The sequence below is a fragment of the Lonchura striata genome, chromosome 4 (genome assembly GCF_050655825.1).
Source record: "Lonchura striata isolate lonStrDom1 chromosome 4, ASM5065582v1, whole genome shotgun sequence".
Taxonomy (NCBI): Eukaryota; Metazoa; Chordata; class Aves; order Passeriformes; family Estrildidae; genus Lonchura; species Lonchura striata.
Window position 1 is genome coordinate 9,440,675 of NC_140706.1, and position 24,243 is coordinate 9,464,917.

Consider the following 24,243-nt stretch of genomic DNA (forward strand, 5'->3'; position numbering starts at 1 on the left):
CTCATTTGCTTAGTTGTCTTCTAATGATTAGGGTGATGATTAATGATAGCTTTCCTTCTCAGAAAATACTCAAACTGGCTATTGCAGGGCTCCCTTTCCAGAGACTCCCAGCTCAGCAGTGGTGGTGGTTCCTTCCCCCAGCCATTAGCTGGGTCAGCATGGTGCAGTCATCCATGGCTGGCTCCCTCAAGGAGGCCTTTGGCACCTTGGGTAGAATTCTGGCCCCTTTCTGCCTCAGCCAGACAGGGATGCTTAGTTCAGAGATGGGGGTAACTGCAATGAACTGACCACAGGAGTATTCAGTGTAACTGTTTATTGTAATGCAAAAAGAACAGGGCTTGGTCATCAAAAACATCACACAGTATTAGAAATATAAAAAATGTCCCCAAATTTAATTGTATATTAAAAACAGTCCACCTGTGCCAAAGTACCAGTGGGGTACCAGACAGCCTGCAGTGTGCTTCTGCTTTTGTTTGACCATCACGTTTGCAGGTGTGGATGCAACATTTGCAGAGCTCTCGTACCACTTGTACAAAAACCCCATCAGAATGGTCCTGAGGGCTTGTTCTGAGCCAGCCCTGCCCCTGCAGAGGCTCAGGGCTAGGACCAACAGCACCTGGTGAGTGGGGAGGGCTCCAGGCCTGCTGCTGTTGTGCTGTCTCTGGCTCTGCATGCCTTTCTCAACTCTTGGTCAGGGTGTGTGTGTCTGTTTTTGTTTGTTTGGTGTTTTTCTATTTGCAAAGCTAATCCAGCTGGCTGGGAGGCCACCTTAAACATAACTGCTATGTGTTGTTGCTGCAAATGGTCATCGTGTATCTCCTTCCAATATGAAAATCTTCCTCTTTGCTCAGCAGAGTCAGGTGCCAAGAGTCAGGTCTCGCAGAGGTCCTCGGAAGCCTGGTGATGGTTTTGTGGTTCCTTCCTACTCCCCCTTTGTCTGCTGTTTTATAGACCTGAGTAGAGCCAAGGGGACAAGGAAAAAAGCTCCACAGATAGTGAAGCAAATCTCTGCCCCAGCCAGCCAGTAAACTGCAAAAGAAAGGAAAGTAATGTTGTTACTGCGCTTGTCCTTGCGGCTGTGTGAGTGCCCTCAAAGCTGTTGTGCTCACACAGTACCTGCACAGCTGAACAGAACTACTGATCCCTTGGTTGAGCCAGAGGGTGCCAGGAGCTTGACACATGGCTGCACTCAGGTTCTGGCTTGCTTGGTGTTAACATTAGCCCAAGTTCAAGCTCTGAGGCTGCTTCTCCTTCCTCTGTCCCTTTACCCTCTGCTCTGACCCCAAGTAGGGGATGCCTGTGCCCCTGGGCTGTCTGGTGCCAAGAGGAGGAAGGAGCAGGAGGCCACACTCACCTGCAGCTGCCAGGATGGGTCCCAGGGCTCTGGCCAGGGCGCCCAGGCTCCTCAGGATGCCCATGACTCGTCCCTTCTGGCCGGCAGTGCCTGTGCAAGCAGAGCGTGACACTGGGGGGTCTGGGCACGGCTGTAGCTCTGGCAGCTTTGTTCTCTGGGGTAGTTCCCACTTGCTTCTTCCCCTTCTATCGTTTCTCTCCCAGTCCCCAGTCTGTGCTTGCCCCCCACCAAGGCCCTCGACTACATAAACACCAGGGCCTGGCAGGAGTGCTTGACCCGGACAGTTAGTACATATTCCACCTCCCAAAAACCCCCAAGCCTATCCAAAACAAAAGCTTCACATTGTGCACAAGATTTTGTGAGAAGGCCCAGCTGTACAATAAACACAGAACTAGATGCAAGTTAAATAAGAGCAACATAAACATGACCTTAATGAGCAAAACCTTTCTTTTCCACCTCAGCAAGCGCTGCAGTCCTGGCACCCAGCTGACCCAAAGCTGTGTTATCCACAGATGGCACCACAGCTACATCTGCTTTACAAGGTAACAGCAACCACCACCAGAAGGTTTCAGGTCTTTTCTAAGGAATCAGCAAGAAATTATTTCACTGCTGGCAGGGAGGGCTGGTGTCCTTTTCAGAGAGCCCAGACTGTTCCTTCCTCAATGCTGTTTGTGGCCTTTGCCCACTTCTCATCTTCATCACCACCAGCAATGAGGTTGCTGCAGTTTCCCCATCACAATGGACTGAGCTGTGTTACACAGCACAAAATTCCAGTGTGACATTGATGGTCACTGAGCAGATCGTTGTTAGTGCTGAAATTATCTGTTATGAGCCAGGTATGACCATGGGCTGGTTCCCTGTGCTCCCCTACAGAAGGGCCTGAGATGGATCCACAACTGTTCCAGTTGAAGCTTCACTCAACTCAAGGTCAGTTCTGTGTAATTTGAGCCAAGTTAATACAAAGGTCAGAGGTGTGGCCAGGAGCACAGAGCAGGAAGGACACTCACCATAGCCTGACACCACTGCTGACAAACACGGGATAACAATGGCTGCAGCTGGAAAAATCCACAGAAGAGACTGTCAGTGCTCAGCAGAGCTCAGAACAGACAAGAACAACAGTGACAAACATGTGGCCCAAACTCGTAACTGCTGCAGAGAAATACGCTGAGCTCTGGGTACTCTACCACCACTGAGTCACCAGGTTTAATCCAGGTCAATGATGGGAACACCCCCTGCAAGCCAACCTGCAGGAAGAGCCCAGAGCCGAGAGTGCTCCAAGCAGATGTTTCACATTAGCATCCCTCATTCTGTGGGCCCTTGGGATGGGGATGGACAGGGCAGATCAGCCAGCTGGCAGCTTCCCAAATCGCTACGCTCTTATCAGGTGGAGCAGGGAATCGCTGTGCTGCAAACAGACAATGAGGTGGCTGTACGAGTGACACTGACACTGTCCCTGTGCAGGCAGGGCACTGGACTCGGGGAGGAGAGGCAGCTACAGCCTCTCTTGGGAAAGTCACATCCAAGAAGAAAAGGTTACCAAATTTTTTGGACAAAAAGCCAAGAGTTGTTCAGCAATCACTGCCCTCTTACTGAAATAGGGGCCTTTTCTGCCAAGAAAGAAGTGCCTCAAACATAAAAAGCAGAAGAAGGGAAGGGAAAGGCAAGAGCAGGAATGATCAACGTTGCTTTAACTGCAAGAGCCCCAACTGCTGGGCAGAGGGAGGAAAAGAAGAAGAGAACCCCCCCAAGGGCATTTCTAGCTGGCTTAACTGGGAAGAGATGGAGCAATCTGCACAGAAAGGGGCCAGAGAAGACTCAAATATGGTTAAACATAATGAATACCTCCTCTCACTCCTCATCTGTCAAACACACAGCTGGCCCCACACAAATAATAGGCTCAATAAGTGCATTTTCTGGTTTGCAGTTTACTTCTAAATCAAGCTGTATCATGTAAAAGAGAAGTCTACTTTTGTAATAAGTCATATATGGAGCTGCTTAACAATAGTTAACAGCATTGGTAATACCCGAAATCTCTTTTTAGACATCCAATAGATGGATCCAACTTCATTCATGACTGTTTCCCTGAACAACAGCGTAGGCTGGCAGAACAGAATTTAGGCAAACACTGAAAACATCTGACCCTCGCTCTCCGAACACCCTCAGAGGGTGCAGGTCTCCAGCCTAAGAAATCATGCAGCACCACTCAGCTACAAAGGTTCCATGTCTCACTTTTTTCCTGAACTGGCTATTTAGTGAATACTTTGCTACTAGGTCTGCTAAGAGTGGGTTAAGAAAACCATCCTCAAGAGCTCCACAGTGAGACAGGACAACAGGAGCACTGGGGATGATTCCAAATGCCACCATGACAACTTCCTGTGATGCAAACAGCATCAGAAAAAAAAACAGACACTGTTTTGTCCATATTTCATATACCCAAGTGTCAACTTTCTGTAACTTTTCATTTGAAATTAGAAGTGCATCTTTTTTAAGAGTGTGAATAAATGCATAAAGGAAAATCAGTTGTGCTTAGCTTGCACAGCTCACCGAAGGAGTACAGCAGCAGTCCAGCACTCAGCATGGTCACATTTGCAGCCCATCCAATTAACAAGAACGCTGGAACCAGCAGCATAATAGCCTGCAAAAGGAACGAGTCCCACGGTTACATCTGAGCTGAGATTGTTAAAGCTTAACTCCAGGTGTCCTGCCAGCTCCCTTCCGGGCATGGGACAGCACACAAGCCACAAGCAGAAAGCCCTTTCTTCCCAAGTAGACGTTTCAAAGTCACCTGGATGGCCACACACCAGCACAATGAACTTTTCTGTTCCCTCTCACTACCACATGATTGTACACCCCATGCAAGTTCTCTCTCTACATATCTGGCATTTTGGGGGATTTTTCCTCTTGTTCTGTGTTGACCTGGACAGAAATCTGGCTTTAACTCTTCATCTCCTGAGCTGGCACAAGAGAAGAAAAAGCTTGTGTGCAGCAGGACTACAGCTCCTCTGCTTTTTCTCAGCATTATTGGCTGATTTTGTCTTTAGCTTTCAGATTTCTGCAGCCAAGAGGAAAAAAGTGGGGAGAGGATGCATCTAAAATTCAAACCCCCAAAATAAAAAGTATTCTTCATCACCTCCAAAAGCTGGACTTCCATTCTCCCTTGCTTACAGAGCTCTTGCACAAAAGACAGATTCCTGCTTTGTGTGTGATGAAGGAGGGTATTCATTACCACTAAGTACCTAAATTTGAAGATTCAGTGATAAATGAGCTACTGTAACCACTGTGCTAACAGAGGCCACTTTTGCCATATGGTGCAGATTCACAAACTGCCAGAATAACTTCAGCAAAAGGGAGAATTCCCACAAAACCCACGGGCATCCATGGAGAAGAGTGCCCCAGGGCTGGGGGTCTCTGCAGAGCAGACACTGGGTTCATGAGGAGCCTTCAGCCCAGCAAATGAGTGTTTGAGGTGACTGCACGTCCTGGTGCAGGCCTGAGGAAGGAGGATGAAAATGAGAGGTGCAAAGGGCAGTGCAGTGCCAGCAAACACAGCAGGCTGGCAGAGCACAGGGGGGAAGCTGATGTGCAGATGAAGCAGCAGAGCTGATGTTCATCCACAGGGAAACGTGACACCAGCAGCCTGACATCGAGGTTTGCCTGCCAGAGACCAGGGTGGGGATCGTTTCGCCAGCACAAATCACTTTAAGAGAAGCTGAGTCAATTCACTGGAATGCAGTGGTTTGGAAATCTACCCTGCCACCACTGAAATCACGCTGACCTCAAAATAATGTAAAATACATACATCAAGGCTCTAACAGTCCAAGCAAACCTATTGCCAAGGAGCCAAGGTAGTGCTTTGTTTGGCTCCACACACAGCACATCTATCTACTGTCCCCACAGCTGTATAAACTGCAGGGAGCTGCTCCCTGTCATCCCAGCACAGCAGCTGCAGTATCTCTGTGAGGAAAGAGCCAAGCAAAACAAAGGAATGTACACTTCTGTCAGTGAGACCTCAGTCTGAACACTGATACATGCTATTGTTATGTGTAATACTGATGATCACAAACTAAAGATTGGAAAAAGAACCTATTTCTCCCTGCCCAGCAGTGAAATATACTCTAGGGAAAGCCTGTCAAGCACAAAGATAGCCAGATTGAAAATAATTTCCCAGAAAGAAAGTCAGAGATCAGCCCCAAAGTAGTTTCTGCACTGCAAGAAAAATCACTGAAATAAAGCATACTCTTCACAATATTCTACCTAATTTGCACAGATGGACAATCTGTTCTCATTCCTTACTGCAATAAAATATGAAGAACACAAAGTTTCAACAGTATTGTTGCTCATATCATAAGAAAGAGCTCTAATGTTCCAAAGTTTAGTTAGACAAATGAGTGCCCAACAACCAGTTCAAGTTATTTAGCTGGATAGATGAGACAGAAATATCTTTTGATTGGACAAAGACAGTTATAACCTCCAACTACCCTTCACTGCAGTTCAGACTGAAAATTAACATATCAGATTTGTGGGGGGGAAAGAAAAAGAAATATTGATTTTTTTTTTACCCTTTTTACAGCTCTGATTTCATTTCCTGGCTTGATTCGGCGAGCATAGCCTCCCTGGATCACAGCCATTGTTATTCCAATAAAGAAAAACATCTTGCCCTGCTGCATGCTGGAAGGGAGGCAAAGCCACAGATACAGAGTCAGGCACAAACACTCCTGGGATTCACCACTCCCAGCCCTCCCCTGAGCAAGGGACACGAGAAGCCCTCGGGGCTCTCACAGCTCTCAGGACACTGCCAGCAGCTGCCATGGCAAGCACAGAGCAAGGAGAGAAAACTCCCAGGACTGATTGTATAGATGGAACAATGCTGGCAAGTGCTGCAGCACCTCTGGACTGCTGTGGGGTAGGTGAGGGTTTTTGGGGTGGCCCAAGGACTCAACATGTGCTGTGAACATCTGTGCCATGTGCAGAGATGTTGGTTTCCAAGGTGCAGCTCATGGAGGGTTTGATGGAGGTCAGGAAGGCACAGAGTGGTGGTGATCCACTGTCACACTGGGAAGTCTGAGACATCACTCCCTCCACCCTTCAATTTTCTTCAGCTTTCCCTTTCCCCTCTCTTACTGACTGAATTATGCGGATATTCTCAACTGAAGGGCCTCACCTCCACAACAAGCTTGCTGCCTCAGAGCCTGCACTGCTGGCACACAGCTCTGCAGCTCACTGAGGGCTGCCCTGAATGCACAGCACACAAGAGCTCAATGCACTACGAAACCTCTCCTCGACACACACGGATTAGTGAAACCACAAAGTGTTAGGAAAGACAGCCAGGGAAAGATGAGACAACCCTTGAGAGCTACTCAAAGGGAAGGACACGAACAGGAATCAAATTGCAAGTTCACATTCCTGGCTGGAATTCTTCCTATGAGCTGGCAGAAAAAGTATTTCAAGCTGAGCTGTTGGTGGATTCTGTTCTTTCTTCTCTGGTGGTTGACTACAGGAAATCAGGCTCTGTGACATGACTGCACACCATATGCCATGCAGAATTTGCTGATGAGCAAATATCATCACACAGATATCCCCCAGCCTCTGCCTCTGTGAGCTTCAAGATTTGTCCCGATACCCAAAAACTCTTTTGAGCAAGAAAAGGTTTTACTATAATCAATACAACTAGTACAGCTATACCTATTTCAGGAGCTTTAATTTAATCTTGGGTATTTATATTCCCCCTAGTTTTTAGAAGTTGTAGATGGAGTAGACTTCCTTTCATGATAAACATTGTGCCTTTACTTCATAAATTCTTCTTACAAAGACCAAATACCACCGAACGCAGGGGTGGACTAATGTCAGAAAGCCTCTCTTGAAAATATATGAAGAGACCTTAAATTAGAATATTTTGGAAAACACCCTAGTCAAAATATACAACATTTATTGCAATACCTGCTGAAGTGGAATCTCTGGTGAGTGAGAAAACTCAGTGTGTACTCCAAGCCGGAAAACAGGAAGAGGTACAGGAAGTAGGCCAGGCCCAAAATTTTGAGATTCTGAAGATCTGAAAAAATAAAAAATCCAAACAAACACCAAGGGGGTGGGAGGTGGGGAGAAAAACATGGTGGTGTTTTGCAAGCAAAGCTTGACAATAAAACCACAATAGAAAAGCAGCATTTATCAACTGGGAACTGTTCTCACTTCAGATGCTCATCTGAAATATCCATACAAGATATGCCACAAAATGAGTCCCACAGAGATGCAGAGAATCCTACATCTCCAAGTAATGAATTGAGAAATAAAATTCAAGTCTGAAGTTCCTGGTTTGCAGCTTGAATAAGCAAACTCACATCTTCCCTTGCTCATGCCTTGATCTATCTTTAAATCACTTCACTTACTGCAGCCAGTGGCTGAGGAAAACACAAATATCAAGTCAGAAATCTTCAAAACCTTATTTTGGGAATAAAAAGACCAAGGTCCAGCGGGACTTCCAATTGCCTGCTCATAAGTTATTAAGGTGGGTTTTAAGTGAGTAAACAGTCCTGCTTCTGGAATGGTTCTAGTGCAGTTTTCACTTAGAGGCCAGTGCCACACACAAAGACACAGAGGATTACTGTAAAAAGCCACCTGACACTTACTCTGCTCTGAAGGGGATTCCTTTCCTCGGGTGACTGCAGAGAACTGAAATAAAGCCAAAGGACTGAGCAAGTCAACTGCTGCCTGAAATCCAGATGTCACAGAAGGGACCTGATCAAAGACAGAAAGAGGTTTATTTAAAATCCAATGTAATAACCACAGCTAGGAACTGACAGTAACCACCAAATGTGCCTCTACACCTACACAAATCATCTGAGATGAAACAAGGCACCTCGCATTGGGATTTGACTGGGCCCCAATAACAACCCAGACATTCTGAACTCAGAACTGGTGCCAGCAACTGTGATTGAAAGGGAGCACCTTTCACTGAAGACAGAAATTCTTCTTTGTGTTCTTACAAAGCAGAAGTGGCTTATTCTCCACAGCCTTGAAGGTGGCTTTATTTGGTTCACCTTTTGCATCATCACTCATGTCCAAAGAACATTTACTGGGAAAATAATGGCACATCTGCCTGCAAGCTCACAGGAAGCTGTGAGCTAAAAATCTGTGCTTGCTCCTGTGCTACAAATCTGAGACCAGTATGTGCAGCACATCAGACACTGGTCTGTTTTGGTACTGGTTGCTCTTTTAGCCAGCCAGTGACACCTCCTGGGGAAGAGAAGGAAAATATAATTTTTACAGAGATTCTTTGGAAATATTTTTAAGAAATTTCCAAGGAGATTCTGCCCAGCCACAATGGGTGACTTTTCAAAGAGGAAGATTTATTTTGTAACAAATCTAGGCCTTGTGCTGTGTACATCTCAACCTAATTATGTATCTAGTGCCACTCTCCCTGCTCCCTGCTCCCACAGGCACTTATTCTTTCAACTAATGCTTATTCTTTCATCTATAGATCATTTACATTTTTATTTGTTTGGGGTTTTTTTTAATTCTCATAGATAGAAAGCTAAAGAAAACACTAAAAGAAATAATGTCTAAATGATTAGAAATCAAATTCCCTACATTATTAGGGAAACTATTATTTCGAGTAGAATTTAACCTGTCACTTTACACAACAGTCACAGGGAGAGGTAAGACACTCAAGAATCCTGAATAATCACATGTACTATTTCACACCTTCAAAGTACTGGACAGACTTTATTTGATGAGTTTTCTTCTCTTCCCAGACAGGCAGGGTGGGAGCTACTGTCCCTTTGAGGGTAGAGATTAAAGGTCAGATTATCAGTGGAATTTAATCTCAGTGCATGACCTAGAGACCTAGAGCTGTAAACAAATCAACCTTCAATATGGTATTAATGTGACCTCTCTTGTTTTGATAGCCAGAGTTTCTGAGTGCCCAGCAGCAGAGTCTGGAGCCCCTCAGTCTCACACCAGCACCAGTTCAATAGACTGGGCTGGCCTGGAGCCACCAAGCTGCTGATTCACACAGAAAATACTGGGATATTTATTCTCCCTCCCACTGCATGTATTGCACACAGTACACAGACACACCCAAGAAGTTTGCTCACCCTGTTGAGAAGTCTCAGAGGATTTCCTGAAGCTGGCCTGTGGCAATCCCCAGTTCCTGCATGTGTTGGTACAATGGGGTTTGCACTCCAGCACAGAGAATCAGGGCACAAGCAACTCCCTGCAAGCATCTTTGCCAGTAACAAAAATACCCTGTAGCTTGTACCTGTTTTGAATTATTATCCATGTCAGACAGGATGCACAAGGCTGATTTTAGTTTTGTCCAATTACAATACATTGTAATTGCACATGTTTAAAATCTTAAGTGTTTTATGGAATATATATACCTAATAGATTTTTTAATGTAGGTATGTTTGTGTGTGCACACAGGTTCTTTTTGCAATTTCTCCTATCTTTGCCAAAGAAACAGTGATCTAGAAATTATTTCATCTACTGATCCATAATGAAAACATTGTCCTAAAACTGGTTAAAGAGTTTCACCATCCCCCGAAAAGTATACACTGCCAATTTCAGTCAGTGTAAGCAGCTGAAGCTCAGTTTCTTCACAGGTAAAAACTCTGCAACATCTAACTTGTATTTAATTTCTATGCTTATGATTAATTTTTCCATAATTGCTCAATTTTACTTCATGATCATCTCAAAAGTCACCATCAATGGCAGGCATTTTTCAGTGTCTCTGCTCCTTCTGTTTTCCTCTGAGGCAGAGAGACTCAGTAACAGGTCTGGAAGGCAGAGTCAGTCCACACCAGGAATGCAGCCTGGGCTTTGCTGCAGCCTGACCTTCCAAAGCAGATGTGTTTAGTATGCACAGAGCACAGCTTTGTCTTTCCACAAGTCTGCTACTGATACTGCATAACCCTACACACAGTCCGGAAAAAAAGAGTTGTAAGACTCTGCCCCCAACCAGGCAGCCTTGCTCATGGCAAACTTAGCTAAAAACTAGCTCAAAAGTTCTCAAGGGGGACAGATTCCACTAGAGACCTTCCTATTCTTCCCTTCTCCCAGTCAGGTCACAGCAGGAGCTGTTTTGGCTGCCATAAGGCCAGTATGACTCTTCACCTGATCAACTCATGGAACAGCTGACAAAAAGAGGAAGGAAGAGAGTAAAAATGCTGTTCTCTTTGGTTGAAAATACATCCTTGTTTCCCATCCCCCTTCATTTTCCCTTCCTACAAGTTAATTTTGACATGAATCAATATGAAACATTCTCTTTGTGGAAAGCAGACTGATAGAGAAACAAGAGTATAATGAGAACACAGCAAACTTCAAGGAAACAGATGTCTGATCCCACTGGCACATCCTCCTGCCATTTAGCATGATGATTTCCCCTCTTTTTACAGCTTTGTCCTTCCACCATATTCCAGTCCTATACTTCTGGGAGCACCTGCTCCAGACTCAGCCCAGCCAAGTTCCAGAAAGGCAGCCAACATACCTGCCTTTCCTCTGTCATCCTCAGGCTAATAAAACACTCAGAAAGTGGGAGGAATTACCAAAGAAGAGAGCAGAGCAGCCTGATAACTGAAATCACAAATATGCTGGAACACAGAGATCACATGCCTAGATGGAGGCTGACAGCACACGAGCACTGACACCAAGCTGAAGCCCCAGGCCACCCTCTGAGGAGCAGCCAAGCTCTCTGTGTGCTTTGTGCCACTGGGACCTGGCCCTGGGCAGCACCTCACTGCAGCACCCACTGCTGCACAGGGGCAGAGCCCCAACAAGCAGTGACAGACAGCTCCTTCCCTGTCCAAAATTCAGTGGTGTTGGCTAATACAAACCAGCTGATCAGAACTTTCAAGAGGATAATAAAAGGGGGAGGGATCATCACATGATCCCAAAAGGCACTGCAGCCATCTAATCACTCTACAGCAAAGGAGAAATTGTTTATAGAATACAGATTTGCTCTGCAGAACTGCTCTACGTCACCATGTTCCCACATTCCCAGAGTGTGCAGCTCTAAGAGCAGGATTTTATCTGGAAGGTTTAGGAACAGCCAAATAGGAAAGAGGAACAGATGACACATGGAAGAGTTGTTAAAATAAAATAACATAGCTGTAGTGCTTGGGAACATATTGTGAGCAACAGATTTCACATGGGACACAACCTGCTGGGAAACACTCAGGGAAGGTGCAAAGTTCTGCCCTGGCAGGATCATTGCAGATAAAAGTTTCCTGAACAATTCTCCATGTCAACTGGGTTTGGCTATCCAGAGACCAAGCACCCTCCAAAAACAGAGTGCTGCCTAGAAACCAGGGATCACAGCAAAGACCCAATCCAGTGAAAGCCTCAAATCAAGTGCAGATACCCAGGGCTGAATTCCACCACTCTCACTCTACAAAGGAGACTGCTCCAAGAGACTAGTCAGACAGTGCCCAACCACACAATATTAAACCCTAATATTATTAAATGTTTGGCCCCACAAATCCAATCAGTCATTGAATTTTAGCACATGTAGCTATTTTCTATCTGTAGCAGACAGAACAGCTCAGAAAAAAATAATTTGCTATTTTAGGGTGCAAAATATTCAAGCAAATACAAGGTAACAGGTAAGAAAACTTCTAACATATACTGACTGCATGAAAGAAAATCCAGCCTCTGATGCATTTACTTTTATGATTTGCTGAAATTCTTCCCCAAGGAATCCTTGTTATAGTTCAAATTTCATAGTCTCCCTCCTATGTTTACATTAGGTTTTGAGAAATTTAAACCTAACACACCAAAAACAGCAATGAAGCAGTCATGTTAACTATAAAGATCTTGCATTACACTGGGCTAGGAGATGGGACCATCCCTGGAAATGTTCAAGGTCAAGCTGGATGAGGTTTTGATCAATCTGGTCTAGTGGAAGGTGTCCCTGCCTGTGGCAATGGGGTTGGAAATAGGTGCTCTTTAACCCAAAATATTCTATAATTCTATGATCATACATCTGCTTTGACACCAGCATTAATAATAATCCTAATCCCAGAAATGAGCTAAATTTCTGAGACACTGGCTAAGCCTGTTCTTCACTGTTTCCAGTATTTCTACCACTCTGAAATCATATTTTTACAGAAAAAGCAGATCTTGAGATTGATGGTCCATTTACCCGTTTTTCCTTGGGAAGTGTCTCTGGAAGGAGGAGGAAGATGAAAATGAAATCAGCCACAGAAAACACGAGTGCTGACAGTGCAGAGCGGAGGTAGAAGACTTCTCCCTTCTCTGTCTGCATGGCGAGGTAAGCGCCCATCATGGGGCCCAGGGTGAAGCCCAGGGAGAAAGCAACACCAATCATGGCCTGCAGGGATAAAGTGAACACAGACTGAGAACTTTAGCCACCAGTTTTTTCAGGTTCTGAAAATATTTGGATTAACCAGGTACAGAATCCAATCAGCCTGAGCATGCAGGGAGTGCACAGCAAGGAGCAGGAAGTGTGAAAAGCCTGATGTTTCCAAACAACCAGTTTTGTTTTCTGTCCAGGCAGTGGCCCATCACTGCTTGGAAATAGCTTCTGACAGATGCTGTTTGCCACCCAGAAGGCAGAATGAACATGCCTGCTTTGCTTTGGAATAGAAAAGAATACAAGCTATGTGGATGTGAACCATGCTGCACTAAGTGAATTACTCTCAGGCCCTAAAAATAGGCCCTGATCCATTTTATTTACTAGTGCTGTAAGGCTACTTCTCTGCACAAATAAAAATGCATTTTGGCTCACCAGGATTATGATAATTTGCTTGGAAGATTCACTAGCTATCACTGTGAAATGTAAAGCCTTCCCCTCCCAAGAAGCAGCTGTCCTCTGTAGTGGCTTACAACAATCTGTTAAGAGAAATCTGGGCCTCTATGGATTTTATAGGATAAAAGATGTAACTGGTAATTCACAGGCCAAGTTCAGCCTGCAGGATGTTTCCATCTGGGCCACTGTCTTCTGGAAGTGGCCAGGGCAGCTGCTCATACTTCTCAGTCAGCCAAATGTCACATCCTTTACCCACTGAGCTCTGATCCTGAAGCCAGTGCAGTGTGCAAGGAAGTCAGGAGCACACTGTGCTGTGCTGCTGAGCTTCCACAGCTTGGGAAGGTGAGGAAAAGGGGCTGCCCTGTAACTGGCTTCCAGCTGCCAAAATTGGGCCATAAGACCTTTTGATTGCTAAGCTGTTCTAATCAGAATTAAAGCTAACCAGCAGGAGAAACAGTTCTAACACAGAAACAAGATAGTTTTCCCATCTCTTGAGCATCTGTGTCTCACTTGTAGGTGAAGGTTGTTGGCAAAAGACCAAGAGCTCCCAGGAATATGATCTGGCACCTTTCCAGAAGCAAAATAGAATGTAAAGTCATGTTTTCACTTGATCAATGAATGCACACTGATGAAGATACACTGAGCACCCAAAATCAATTAAAAGTTGCCTATTAACACTAAACATGTGCCCCACAGGTGTCACTCACCATGCCCTTGCTCCGTGCTTTTGGAGAGTGCAAGTCAGCAATGATAGCTGTGGAGAGGCTGACATTCCCTTTGCTTATTCCACCTATGATCCTGGAGAGAAGAAAAACGCCAAAAGTCCGAGAGGCAGCCCAGAGTGAGTATGATGCTATCAAACCCATCTGCAGAAGCAAGAAAGGATTCTTTATAAAGCAATGCAGAGTTGATGTAATTTCTGCCCATTTCCCAGCCTAATGTTTGCAGATTTTGTTTGTTTTCAATGGCTGCTCCAAACCCCAGAAATGGCTGAATAAACTGACACTGCACTATGAATTGAACAGCAATATAAAAGAAGTAGAAACAAGTCCATACAAACTACATATAATTGTGGCATTTCTAACAAAATTAGAAGAGCAAAACACTGTGGAGGTTAAAAACCAGTCCTGGGTACAAAACATTTTTGTATATCCCACTCCATTTGTTTCCAAATACAAGAGAAATCTGAGTTCAAAATAAGGACAATGCTCACATTCATAAGAAAAGCATCTTGGAGTGCTATATAGAACTTCCTAACCAACAATTCCCAGGCTCTGAGGAACAGGTCATGAAGTGATCAGCCCTCATTAATCACTTGATGAACTAAAATACATAGGAATTAAGTCAAACATTTGTTAACAGAGCATCTGAAGTCATTCTCCCAAACAGAGGGGAGAGGAATTTTGGAAAATGACAGAAACAGATAAATATCTTGGTGTCTTCTATGAACAGTTCTGGGTCTGGGAAGCTCAGTTTAAGCACTCACACTTGGAAGTGTGGCCCAGTGACTTGCCAAGAAAGAGTCAACAACCAGCAAATCTTGAAAATTCAATTCTAGAGCTGAACTGTGACTGTCACAATTCAGATTCTGTGCTAAGCACAAGATCATGGTGCCTGCCAGTGGATATTGAGACCAAGATCAGCATGTGACACGTACCACTGTCACCAGGATGACAGGCCTCCTGCCCCAGCGGTCTGACACAGCACCAGTGAGGGGAGAGGAGAAAAACTGCAGGAGGGAAAAGATTGAGCCAATCAGACCTAAAAAAAAACAAAGATAAAAAGATATGAATCATTAGGTTTGCTGCCTTCATCTTAAATACAAAGACAGGCAAGCTGCTCAAGATCTATCACACTATGTGTGATAAAAACATGACATTAAATGTAAAACAGCAGCTATGAAGAACAGCATTGTCTCTCAGAACACCAACATTGCATTGAGGCAGCAAATACAGACAAACCAGATGCACAGCCTGACCAGAGTAACAGGCATAAACTGGATGATTTCCTGGTTACTTCACTGGTGAGAAAGGGTTTGAAACTCACTGGTTATTATGGAATGATGATTCTCCAGTATTTCCCTGCTGACTACATACATTTTTGTTCTTAAAGCAGAGATAACACAGTCTTTAACAGTCACAATTCTTTTAAGACTTTTTTGATTGTTTGAACCTGATTCTGTCACACTTAATTAGTGTCTCTTTCCTTTTTATCATGGAAAGAAGGACTTAAGCACTGCTGTTAGTTAGGCACCCTAAGAGGTAGGAGTGATTCCAACAGACTCCAAGAGTCTTTTGAAATCTGCTTCCAGCTTCTATGATCTTTAATTCCTCTTTTCTCTTGCCATTTCTAGCTTCATAGACTTATTAATTTGCACTACACTCTCAACAAGCAGGCAAAAGATGCTTTGCTGTCACAGCTTTTCTCTAAAAGAAAAACTGGGTTATATGTTTCAGATCATTCTGCTATCAAAACTTTAAAAGGCAGAGGAGAGACAGACCAGAAGTTCTGCTCCCATCAACTTTGAGGGAGGCAGAATATTGATACTGAACACCTTGTCGAGAAAAGCTGCTTGTGATAAATCAAAGCTCAAAAAAACACTGTGTAAAAATCTTACAGAATTTAACACTGGCAGTTCATGACACACAGTTCCCTTCACTGTGTTTCTAGCACTGTAAAAACACCCTTTCGTGCCAAATATTTCCAAGTCAGCATGCAGCAAAACCAGGGCTGTTCCACATGGGGGAAGGAGCTGGGAGTGACCACAGCACTGGCAGTGCCTCACCAGCCTGGGTTATCCAACACATCCTTCCAGGGAGTCCAGTCTGGACCAGCAGGAGTCAGGGGCAGAGAAAGGAGTGGAAACAACACTGTGATGTTGGCTGGAAGACAAGAGACCTCCAGTGTAGATCTGAGGCCCATCCAAGAGAGGGGGACAGAGACAGCCCTGGAGACAAAGTCTGAAATACAAGTCCTGAATTGATGTTCCCCCCCTTGCACAGCCCCTCAAAATATCCTAGACTAGCTCAGAGGTAAGCAGGCTGTGAGGGGAGGAATATCAGGAGATGGCAAAGATTTCCAAAAGAGGCTCTTACCCCAGATATTTTGGTTCAGCTCTCTTTATTCTCTCTCTTTATTCTGTGGTGTCCAAGGGGAGAGCGGGGCAAAGAGCACAAACAGGAAATGTCAGGGGTCTGTATAGACTTTGGACAGGGTGGGCTTCCCTGGCTCTCTGCCAACCCCGTGGGGGCAGGAAGGAGGGTCCAGGGTTATCTTGATCAGGGTCACAGGGTCCCGGGGAAGGGGAAATAGAGTGCCCATGAGCTCACTGTAACACTGAATCACTGGGCAGAAAATGTGTAGGTGATGACTGGTCACAGCAACTAAGTATTGGTGCCCTCAGGGCCCTGACATGGGCAGAGAAGTTTCTGCCTTGAAGAGCTTGCAGTCTAATCAAAAATGAAAAATATGGCTGGCACTGGGAGAAACAAGATGATCTTGCAAGCACCTTCCCAATCCTGTGCTCCTTGTAGCAGATGAGGGCAGTGAAGGAACACAGGCTGCAGGAAGGCTGCAGCAGCCTCTGCTTTACATCACAACTATAATGAAACTGTCCACACAGCTCTCCCAGGAGTGCAGGACACGGCAGGTAAAAGGAAAATCAACAAGTTGGACTTGACTGGGAGTTCCCACACCTTGCCTAAACAATCTGAGATGGTGAGAAATTGAAAGCAAGAAGCTTCTGGTCAAGCCTTATAGGAGACAGAAGGCAGCTTCTGAGGGATTAAAGAAAATGGTTTCCTAGTATTCAAAGCAAATAATTTTACTAAAAAGTGAGCAGAGAAAGAAAAACATGCCTGCAAGGATATGGTGGGAAAGAGGAAAATGTCTTATACCAAATTAAACTACTTTAAATAGTAACAATACATTCACACATATTCTAATTAAATTTTGTGTTTCATTTAGTCTATTTTAAAAGCCTTTTGCTTATCTTGGAGGAAGCCTCAGCTCACTAAAAAGAGAGGGTTGACAGGATCTAACTAAAATTAACCCAGACACCTTCATATTTTCATATTTTCATATTCTGAAATCACAGTTTCGTCACAATTGTCTAGATGGCAGGAAGCCAGAAGAGTCTCTGATGTGTAACATGACATGTTTCCTTCACTGTTCCTGCTGGAGCTCATCCACAGCAGTGTCCTAGAGAGAGAAAATGCTTATGGACCCTGCAAGCCAGTGGCTCTGCTGCTTTTAATAAGACTAATGGGATTTAGAAGCAGCACTGCACTACACCCACCCAAGGGGCAAGGAGGCTGGAACTCACAAGTTTCTGTTTCCAGGGCTTCCTACTGATTGATCTCTGATCGTGTGCAGATCAATTGTGAAGGGAGAGAATTTCTGTGCCTGCCAGGGCCCAGCACAGCAGGCTCCTGACCCTCAGCTGGCAGTCTGACAGCAAGGAACAGCAGGCCTGTATTTCTGTAACAATCTGAGAACAAACTGAGTAAGATCATATAAGTCAGGTTAAAAAGGAGCTCTGGAGGTCACCTACTCCAACCGCCTGCTCATAGGGTCAGCTGTGAGGTCAGAGCAGATTGTTCAGGGCCTTACCCACTCAGGGTTTGCCAATCTCTGAGGATGGACACTGCTCTGGGCAGCCTGTTCCACTGACCATCCTCATTATAAAAATGTTCCCCCCTATTTCCCATCTGAACCTCCCCTGCTTCTATGCAGAGCTGTTGCCTTTCCTTCTCCCACACACCTCAGTGAAGATCCTAGCTCTCCATAAATTCCCCACAGGTGTTGGAAAGCTGCCATCCACTGCAGACCAGCCAAGGTCTGCAAGAATCTCCACTAAACTCACCACAGTGTATGGACACTCTTCCCTGCACTGGGGCCCAAAACTGAATGTAACAGATCAAGTGCTATCAAGTGCTGAGTAGAGCAAGATGATCACTTCCCTTGATCCACTGATTCTGATTCTGTTCATGCATCCCAGAAGCTCTTGGCACCTTTGCTGCCAGGGCTGCCTCACGCTCAGCCTGCTGCTGACTGGGACCCCCAGGGCCACCAGTAGATGTCCAGTCTGTAGCATTGCAAGGATTACTCTTTCCCATAGACAGGACCTAAAATTTGTCCTTACTGCATTTCACAAGGTTCCTGTTATCCTATTCCTCCTGCCTGTCCAGGTGTCTCCAAACAACAGAGATGGGACTGTACAACTCTTCATTGCTATCACTGTGTTTAAAACAAAATCATTTATAGTCTACTCTAAGAGACATTTTCTGTGTTACTTAAATCTAGAACTAATAACAGGCAAGCATGCTTTTTGTATTTCTTGTCATTGTTCACATCATCATTGCAAATAACTTGGAAAGAATCTTGTTTTTTGGCTGTTAGCTCATTTGTTCAGTTTCCCTACCTCCAAACAAGACACTGTTGTATTTCCGCTCTGGAGGTATCCCAGCCATCACTGCAAACCAGTCTACCCCACGTTGCAATGACAAATAGAATCCATCCTGAAAAACAGATAACAGGGAAATAAAGGCAGGAAGACAGTTTATTTTCAAAGGCTGCATCAGAGCTTAGTGAACTAGAGAAAATGTTAGATGATTCCTTCCCTTCTCCTTCCCATGAGGGAAAATTTCCTCACTGATCAAAAATAGCTTAAACTGTGAGTGTTAACAGACAGGAGATAGTATATATTTGGGTGGGGGTATATCTGAATTTGAATTTTCCAAGCCTTCGGGCCCATTGCTTGCTAAATCCTGAATTAAACAGACATGCCCTGAATCTTTCAATTAAAAAGCAACATGAGACACACTCTGTCCTGCTGTACATAGACTGTTTAGCCTATGGGAACCAGAAGCTTGCAGATGCAGAAGGAAAAGATGATTCCCAAAAAAGAATGATTCCCAAAAAGAGGAGGCAGACTTGAAAAGAAGAAGGTCTGGAAAGGAAGGTGGAAATCTTAGCTATTGGAAATACACTGGAAGTGGGGGAAGACACTGGAGATCAGAGAGTTAGAGATATGGTTGTAAGAAGGACAAAACCTACAGCTGCAGCTGGAGTGGGGTTAGAAAGGGGCTGAGAGACAGCAGCAAAAACAATTCTCCCACAACAACATGTTCATCTTGACCAGTGATGCCATTGACACCTGAGAAGGGTAACCATGAGCACCTGCACAGCCAGGACCTTCTTCCCTGTTTCTGGAGCAGCAGCCAGCTCCCTGCTAGAAATGGAAGATGAGATGGAGCTCCACACTGGGGGAGGGAGCAAGTGACCTTGTGAAATACTCAGGTGGGGTTAAAATTCTCATCTCTTTGGTTCTTCAATAAACCCCAGCATGCAGATCCATTATGAACTGTCTCACCAGTGACATCAGTGTGAGACACAAAAGCATTGGTAACCACAAGGACTACTCCCTAAGAAATACTTGAATTTTTATCAAAACAAATCTCCCATTTTAATGAAAAAATAAGGTCTTATGCAGCTTGACTAATAAATTCAGTCCTAGAACCATTTATATGTGCTGGGTAATTATTAATCTTCTTACAGCTGTTTGGTTTGCCCCAAGGCAGGTGATTTTTCTTCCATTCCACCCTCAAGATCCTAACACTTTCTGTGGGCTGACTTTCTTGGTACTTACCTCAGTCTGGCTGTAATAATCAAGGATGGAAGGAAAGAGTGGCAAGATGAGAGCAAATCCCAACAAGTCGATGAAGAGTGCCAGGAAGACAATTGTAATAACACGATTATAGTTCTGCTCCTGCTTGGCATTGGTGGAGCTGCTGCTGGCTCCTCTCTCTCGCAGGTCCATGTTTCCAGTGCTCTACTTCTAAAAAAAAAATTGCCTTTATATCCAGTCAACAGGAAGCTTTTTGCAGGCCTTTCATAAGAGTATATTGGTGAATCATTCCTACTTTCTGAAGACTTCACAAAAATAAGTTCTGGCTACATTAAACTACCTGGGAACAAGGGAACAAGAGCCTCAACCCTCTAGTCTTGGTTATTAGCTTAGCACCAAATTTTCTCCCATCAAGAACAGGATATAAAGGCAATAAAACAACAAACTCTATTATAGGAGCACCTCAAATAGAACAGAACTAAGGAGCATTTGAAGTTTGCCAACACGGGAGTGACACTAATACGACTTTCCTGTGTGTTTTCAACTCAGCATTACAGTAAAATAGTTATGAAGTAGGGCACTCTACTCCAAATATTTACATCCAAGTAAGTTTATTTATGCCTTCATTGTATATTAGAAATGACCAAAACAACAATTAAAAAAAAAAAAAAAAGAGGCAGACTTCCTAAATATTGCAGGAATGCTGTCTTCAAGATAAACCTCACAAAGCAACACAAGAAATAGCAGAAGAAAATTTTTAAACTTCATCCTTTATTTCTTTCTCCAGATGATAGCTACTGACATGGGGCATTAAATGATTAAGGCAGGATTTTCATTTTGTCAGAAATACCAGAACTATTAATTCTCTTTGATAATACTCCAAAACTATCTTAAAGCACTAAACAAGAACGCAGACCATTATAGTTCAGTCTTTAACAAATAAAGGAGTTGGTCTCAATCCCAAATATTATCTCATTTGCAACATAAATCAAAATCAAAGAGTAACATATAAACTATGGTACTGCAAACTTCAGAATTATAAAACATACACGATATCTCAGTCATAAAAGAATCAAATTTACAGTCCCCTCTACTGCAGAAGTCCCTGAAAGATTGGTGCACTAAAGAGTGAAAAAGGAGACAGAATTTCATCCAAAGCCAATAAATACAAAAACATTCATTGACTTTGATGAGTCAGCACTGAAAACAGTGAGCAATTCTTAATATAAATTTTATTCCAGACCAGATATACCATATTATATACACAAGGCACTTGCACATAGAAAACAATACTATGCTAATTGAAGGCTGTAACACTTTGTCATGCTCAGCAATAAATATTATTGTGACTTTTTTTTTACCTGTGAAGTCAGTTTAGTAGCACTGAAGCATTATTAAAGCTCAATTGCCAGGAGGCAAATAAACATGGAATGGGGGCCACCTGCAATCCATTTACTAAACTCTTGGCATAAGCTCTTAACCAAACTGGTCTGATTTAGCAGATTTATTCAAGATCCTTTTATTTTAAATGGCAAATCATCACTGCTATAAATATTCAGCATTATTTGCTTACCCAAATGATAAAAGAGCACATGGAGCCAAAATAACCATTCCTTTAATCAAATACTCTCTGGCCCTAGGTCCATCCAGCCAACAGCTGAGGGATGGGTTCACTGGGGCAGACCGTATCTTGTTTTTCCTCACAATTTGTTTAGTTGTCCACTGAATTGTATGACCAAGCTGAACTTTATTCTAGGGTTATTTACAAAGGTAACATCCTTCACACCTTTCCCTCAGGAACATTTCTGCCAGCGTGCAGCTCAAACCCATCGATGCCCGCGCTGACCTTTCACTCTGCTCCAGTTTTGGCTGCGTGGTTGCAATTTCCCTTACGCAATATCCCAAGGTACTGCATGTTTCTGCCTTTGTGCTCCATCGCTTTTGTTGTTCAAACCTCTCCATAATTTTTTGCTAGGCAGGAAACCACACAACATTTTACAGGCCCTTGGCATCCTGACAGCAAAAACAGAACACTTCACCTCCACGGCGACATCTGCCTCGTGTGAGGCGCGCTGGGAGAGGGAGGGCTCTGGCTTTGGGGAAGTTGTTTCTGCGCACATGTGAATGAATCCCTCACAGCCGCTGGCTCTGCCCGGCTCTCCCAGCCCTTCCCTCGGGATTCCCGTCGCTTCTGTCCCCGTCCCCCGTCCGCAGGGCCGGGGCTTGGTGCCGCGGCTCCCAGGAAGGGATCGGCACCAAAGCCGGCCCTGCCCGAACTGAGATTTGTTATCTGCCAGCAGCCAGAATTTCATCCTTCGGGGTTTTTCTTGCCTCCCCTTATCCCCTCGTACAATTCCCCGGGCCCGGCTTTACCTGCCCAGGGCTCCTCAGCCTCCCTCCCGCAGCCCGGCTCCGGGCAGGGCAGGCGCTCGGACGAGCCGCAGGTGGCCAGGGCAGGGAAGGGGCGGCCGGCAGAGACCGGCGGAGACCCGGCCCCGCCGCCCATCCGCCCGGGCACCTACCGCTGCTCCGGCCGTGCGGGCGGCCCCGCCTGCCAAAAGCCTCCCCGGGGATGCTGCGGGCGGCGGCTCCTCCCGGCCGCCTTCCTGTTCCGGCGGGGATGGAGCCGCTCCCGGCGCCGCCGAGCGCGGAGCCGGCCCGCCCGAGCGGCCCCGCGGGGCGCGGCGGGGCTTGAGCCCGCACCCAGCGCGGCGGCCTCGGAAACGAACCACGAGCCCCGCACCGCAGCCCTTCCTTCGCCCTCAGAGACAGGCCTTGAAACACTCGTTCCAAGAGGAGAGCGGCGTTTCATTTGTTCATACAGCAGCAGTTAGCTGCGGCATTGATAAGGGCTATCTGACAAAGAGAAAAAGGTAGTTGCAAAAGATGTAACTCTGTTTCCAAACCAAACTTCCACCTCAACATTAAGTTTTTTAGCCCGGGGAACATGAATAGCTGTGGTATTGTAAGCGCCACCGAGCACTGTTCACTTAGCCAGGCGTATCTGGTGTCCAATTTACTAATTAAAATAGGAGGATATGGTTACAAGTGGTTATGCAGATCCATCACCACAACCTTAAACAGGTAAGAAGCTGCCAGCAAAGTGTATAAAGCAAATGAATACAGGCATTAAAAGACTTCTGATTCCCTCGAAGGCAATGCGGTTTGGGGTGGATGTAGTTACCAGCACTTGGACACAGACCTTGTACTCAGTGACTTCTCTCTCATGGATTACCAGCTGATTAAGACTTGGAGCAGCTTATGTAAGCATAACATCAGGATTAACGTGCCAGTTAGATCAAATGGTTATCTAAATGGCTAACTCAAATAGTGAGCTGCTAATCTCATGTATACCTGAGAATTTTATGTACTTGGTTTGGTGCCAGAAATATGGTAAATCCAGTACATAGTCAGAAATCTGAATGATCACACAGCTGCAGTCCTTTCCAAGGCAAACTTATTTTTTGAGGTGCTCTGGACTAAGTATGAATTATCCTTTAATATCTGAAATATATATATGTATTCTCCTGGTTACTTATCACTATATATAACTGATCAGGCACCGTCTGAATTCAGATATATTACAAAAACACCACTGAGACACCAAAAAGCCAGTTCTTCCTGTTGTTAAATCTACTGGCGTAAAGCTCTTGCAGATCACTGAGCCCAGTTGTGTTACTGCAGTCAACCATGTCATACAATCCTGCATGTAAATACATTACACTGTTTCTAGAACGACATAGGTCATTACTCACTCCTTTCCAGTCCAAAATCCTGCACATCTGACAGATAATAACTTAAATTTGGTTCACAGAATACATTTATTAACATTGGCCTATTTCTTGGATCAGCCTTGTTTTTTTACTGAAGTAACACCTCATTTACTCTGGCTTTTACTTCCCTGCTCTATTGCTAAAAAGCAGCAATAGCCCTAACGTCAATATTTTGAAGTATTTAATGCCATACAGCATCTTCATAATTTCTTAGACTCAGTGTTCAGACTGCATGAAAGATTTTAGTTTTCCACTCCAGACCTAATTTGCTGAAGAAAAAAAAACCAACCCCAACCTTTCCCCAGACCAAACCCTTATAAAAATCAGTCTTTTAACTAAGTAAGACTGCATAGCCAATATATTTAGGATTAAAATATACCTGTTTAGCTTAGGAGACACACCTGGAAGACCACAAAGAGCACATCTGTAGAATGCTTTTGACCCTTTGAATATTTAACACCTCACAGTCTCAGAGTGAAGATAAAGCTGCCAAATGTTTTGTCAGAGCTTCTGCTTGACTTTTCCAAATGCCTAGAAGGCTCATGAAGAGGAAAGAATTCCCACCAATTCCTGTGGCTGACACCAAACTCAGCCCAGCAGCCAAAGTGCCCCTGTCAAGCTCGGGAGCAGTTTCAGTGCCCCCACTCAGAGGGGAAGCCTTACACAGAGCAGGGACACACCACAGTAGATGGGGACTGCTACAAGGCACAACTGAGAATTTCAAACT

The 24,243-nt window shown here is 44.7% G+C and overlaps 1 protein-coding gene across 5 annotated transcripts; it reads right to left on the reverse strand.

Annotated features, from left to right (window-relative positions):
• Nucleotides 1-298: 298 nt before the first annotated feature.
• Nucleotides 299-22,322, reverse strand: SLC75A1 (solute carrier family 75 member 1). 5 transcript variants are annotated; one of them, XM_085577621.1, is made up of 13 exons: nt 22,266-22,322; nt 19,765-19,953; nt 18,538-18,634; nt 14,773-14,876; nt 13,823-13,981; nt 12,489-12,677; nt 7,978-8,086; nt 7,292-7,403; nt 5,914-6,022; nt 3,899-3,989; nt 2,362-2,409; nt 1,355-1,444; nt 299-1,029 (listed from the first exon to the last, which is right to left on the reverse strand). In XM_085577621.1, exons 2-13 carry the CDS (start codon nt 19,933-19,935, stop codon nt 923-925), a joined length of 1,386 nt encoding a protein of 461 aa, XP_085433747.1. In that variant the 5' UTR covers nt 19,936-19,953; nt 22,266-22,322; the 3' UTR covers nt 299-922. The 5 variants fall into 5 exon arrangements, with proteins under 5 accessions (XP_085433747.1, XP_021406340.2, XP_085433750.1 ...); XM_021550665.4 differs by having other exon boundaries at nt 22,117-22,322; XM_085577624.1 differs by lacking the exon at nt 1,355-1,444.
• Nucleotides 22,323-24,243: the final 1,921 nt, after the last annotated feature.

Excerpts from the sequence above, each read along its gene's own strand:
- SLC75A1 (XM_085577621.1), bottom strand. The coding sequence starts at position 19,935 with ATGGACCTGCGAGAGAGAGGAGCCAGCAGCAGCTCCACCAATGCCAAG. Across the intron at positions 18,635-19,764 it reads ATTATTACAGCCAGACTGAG|GATGGATTCTATTTGTCATT; the intron begins GTAAGTACCAAG and ends TCTGTTTTTCAG. Across the intron at positions 1,445-2,361 it reads AGCAGTGGTGTCAGGCTATG|GCACTGCCGGCCAGAAGGGA; the intron begins GTGAGTGTCCTT and ends CTGCTTGCACAG.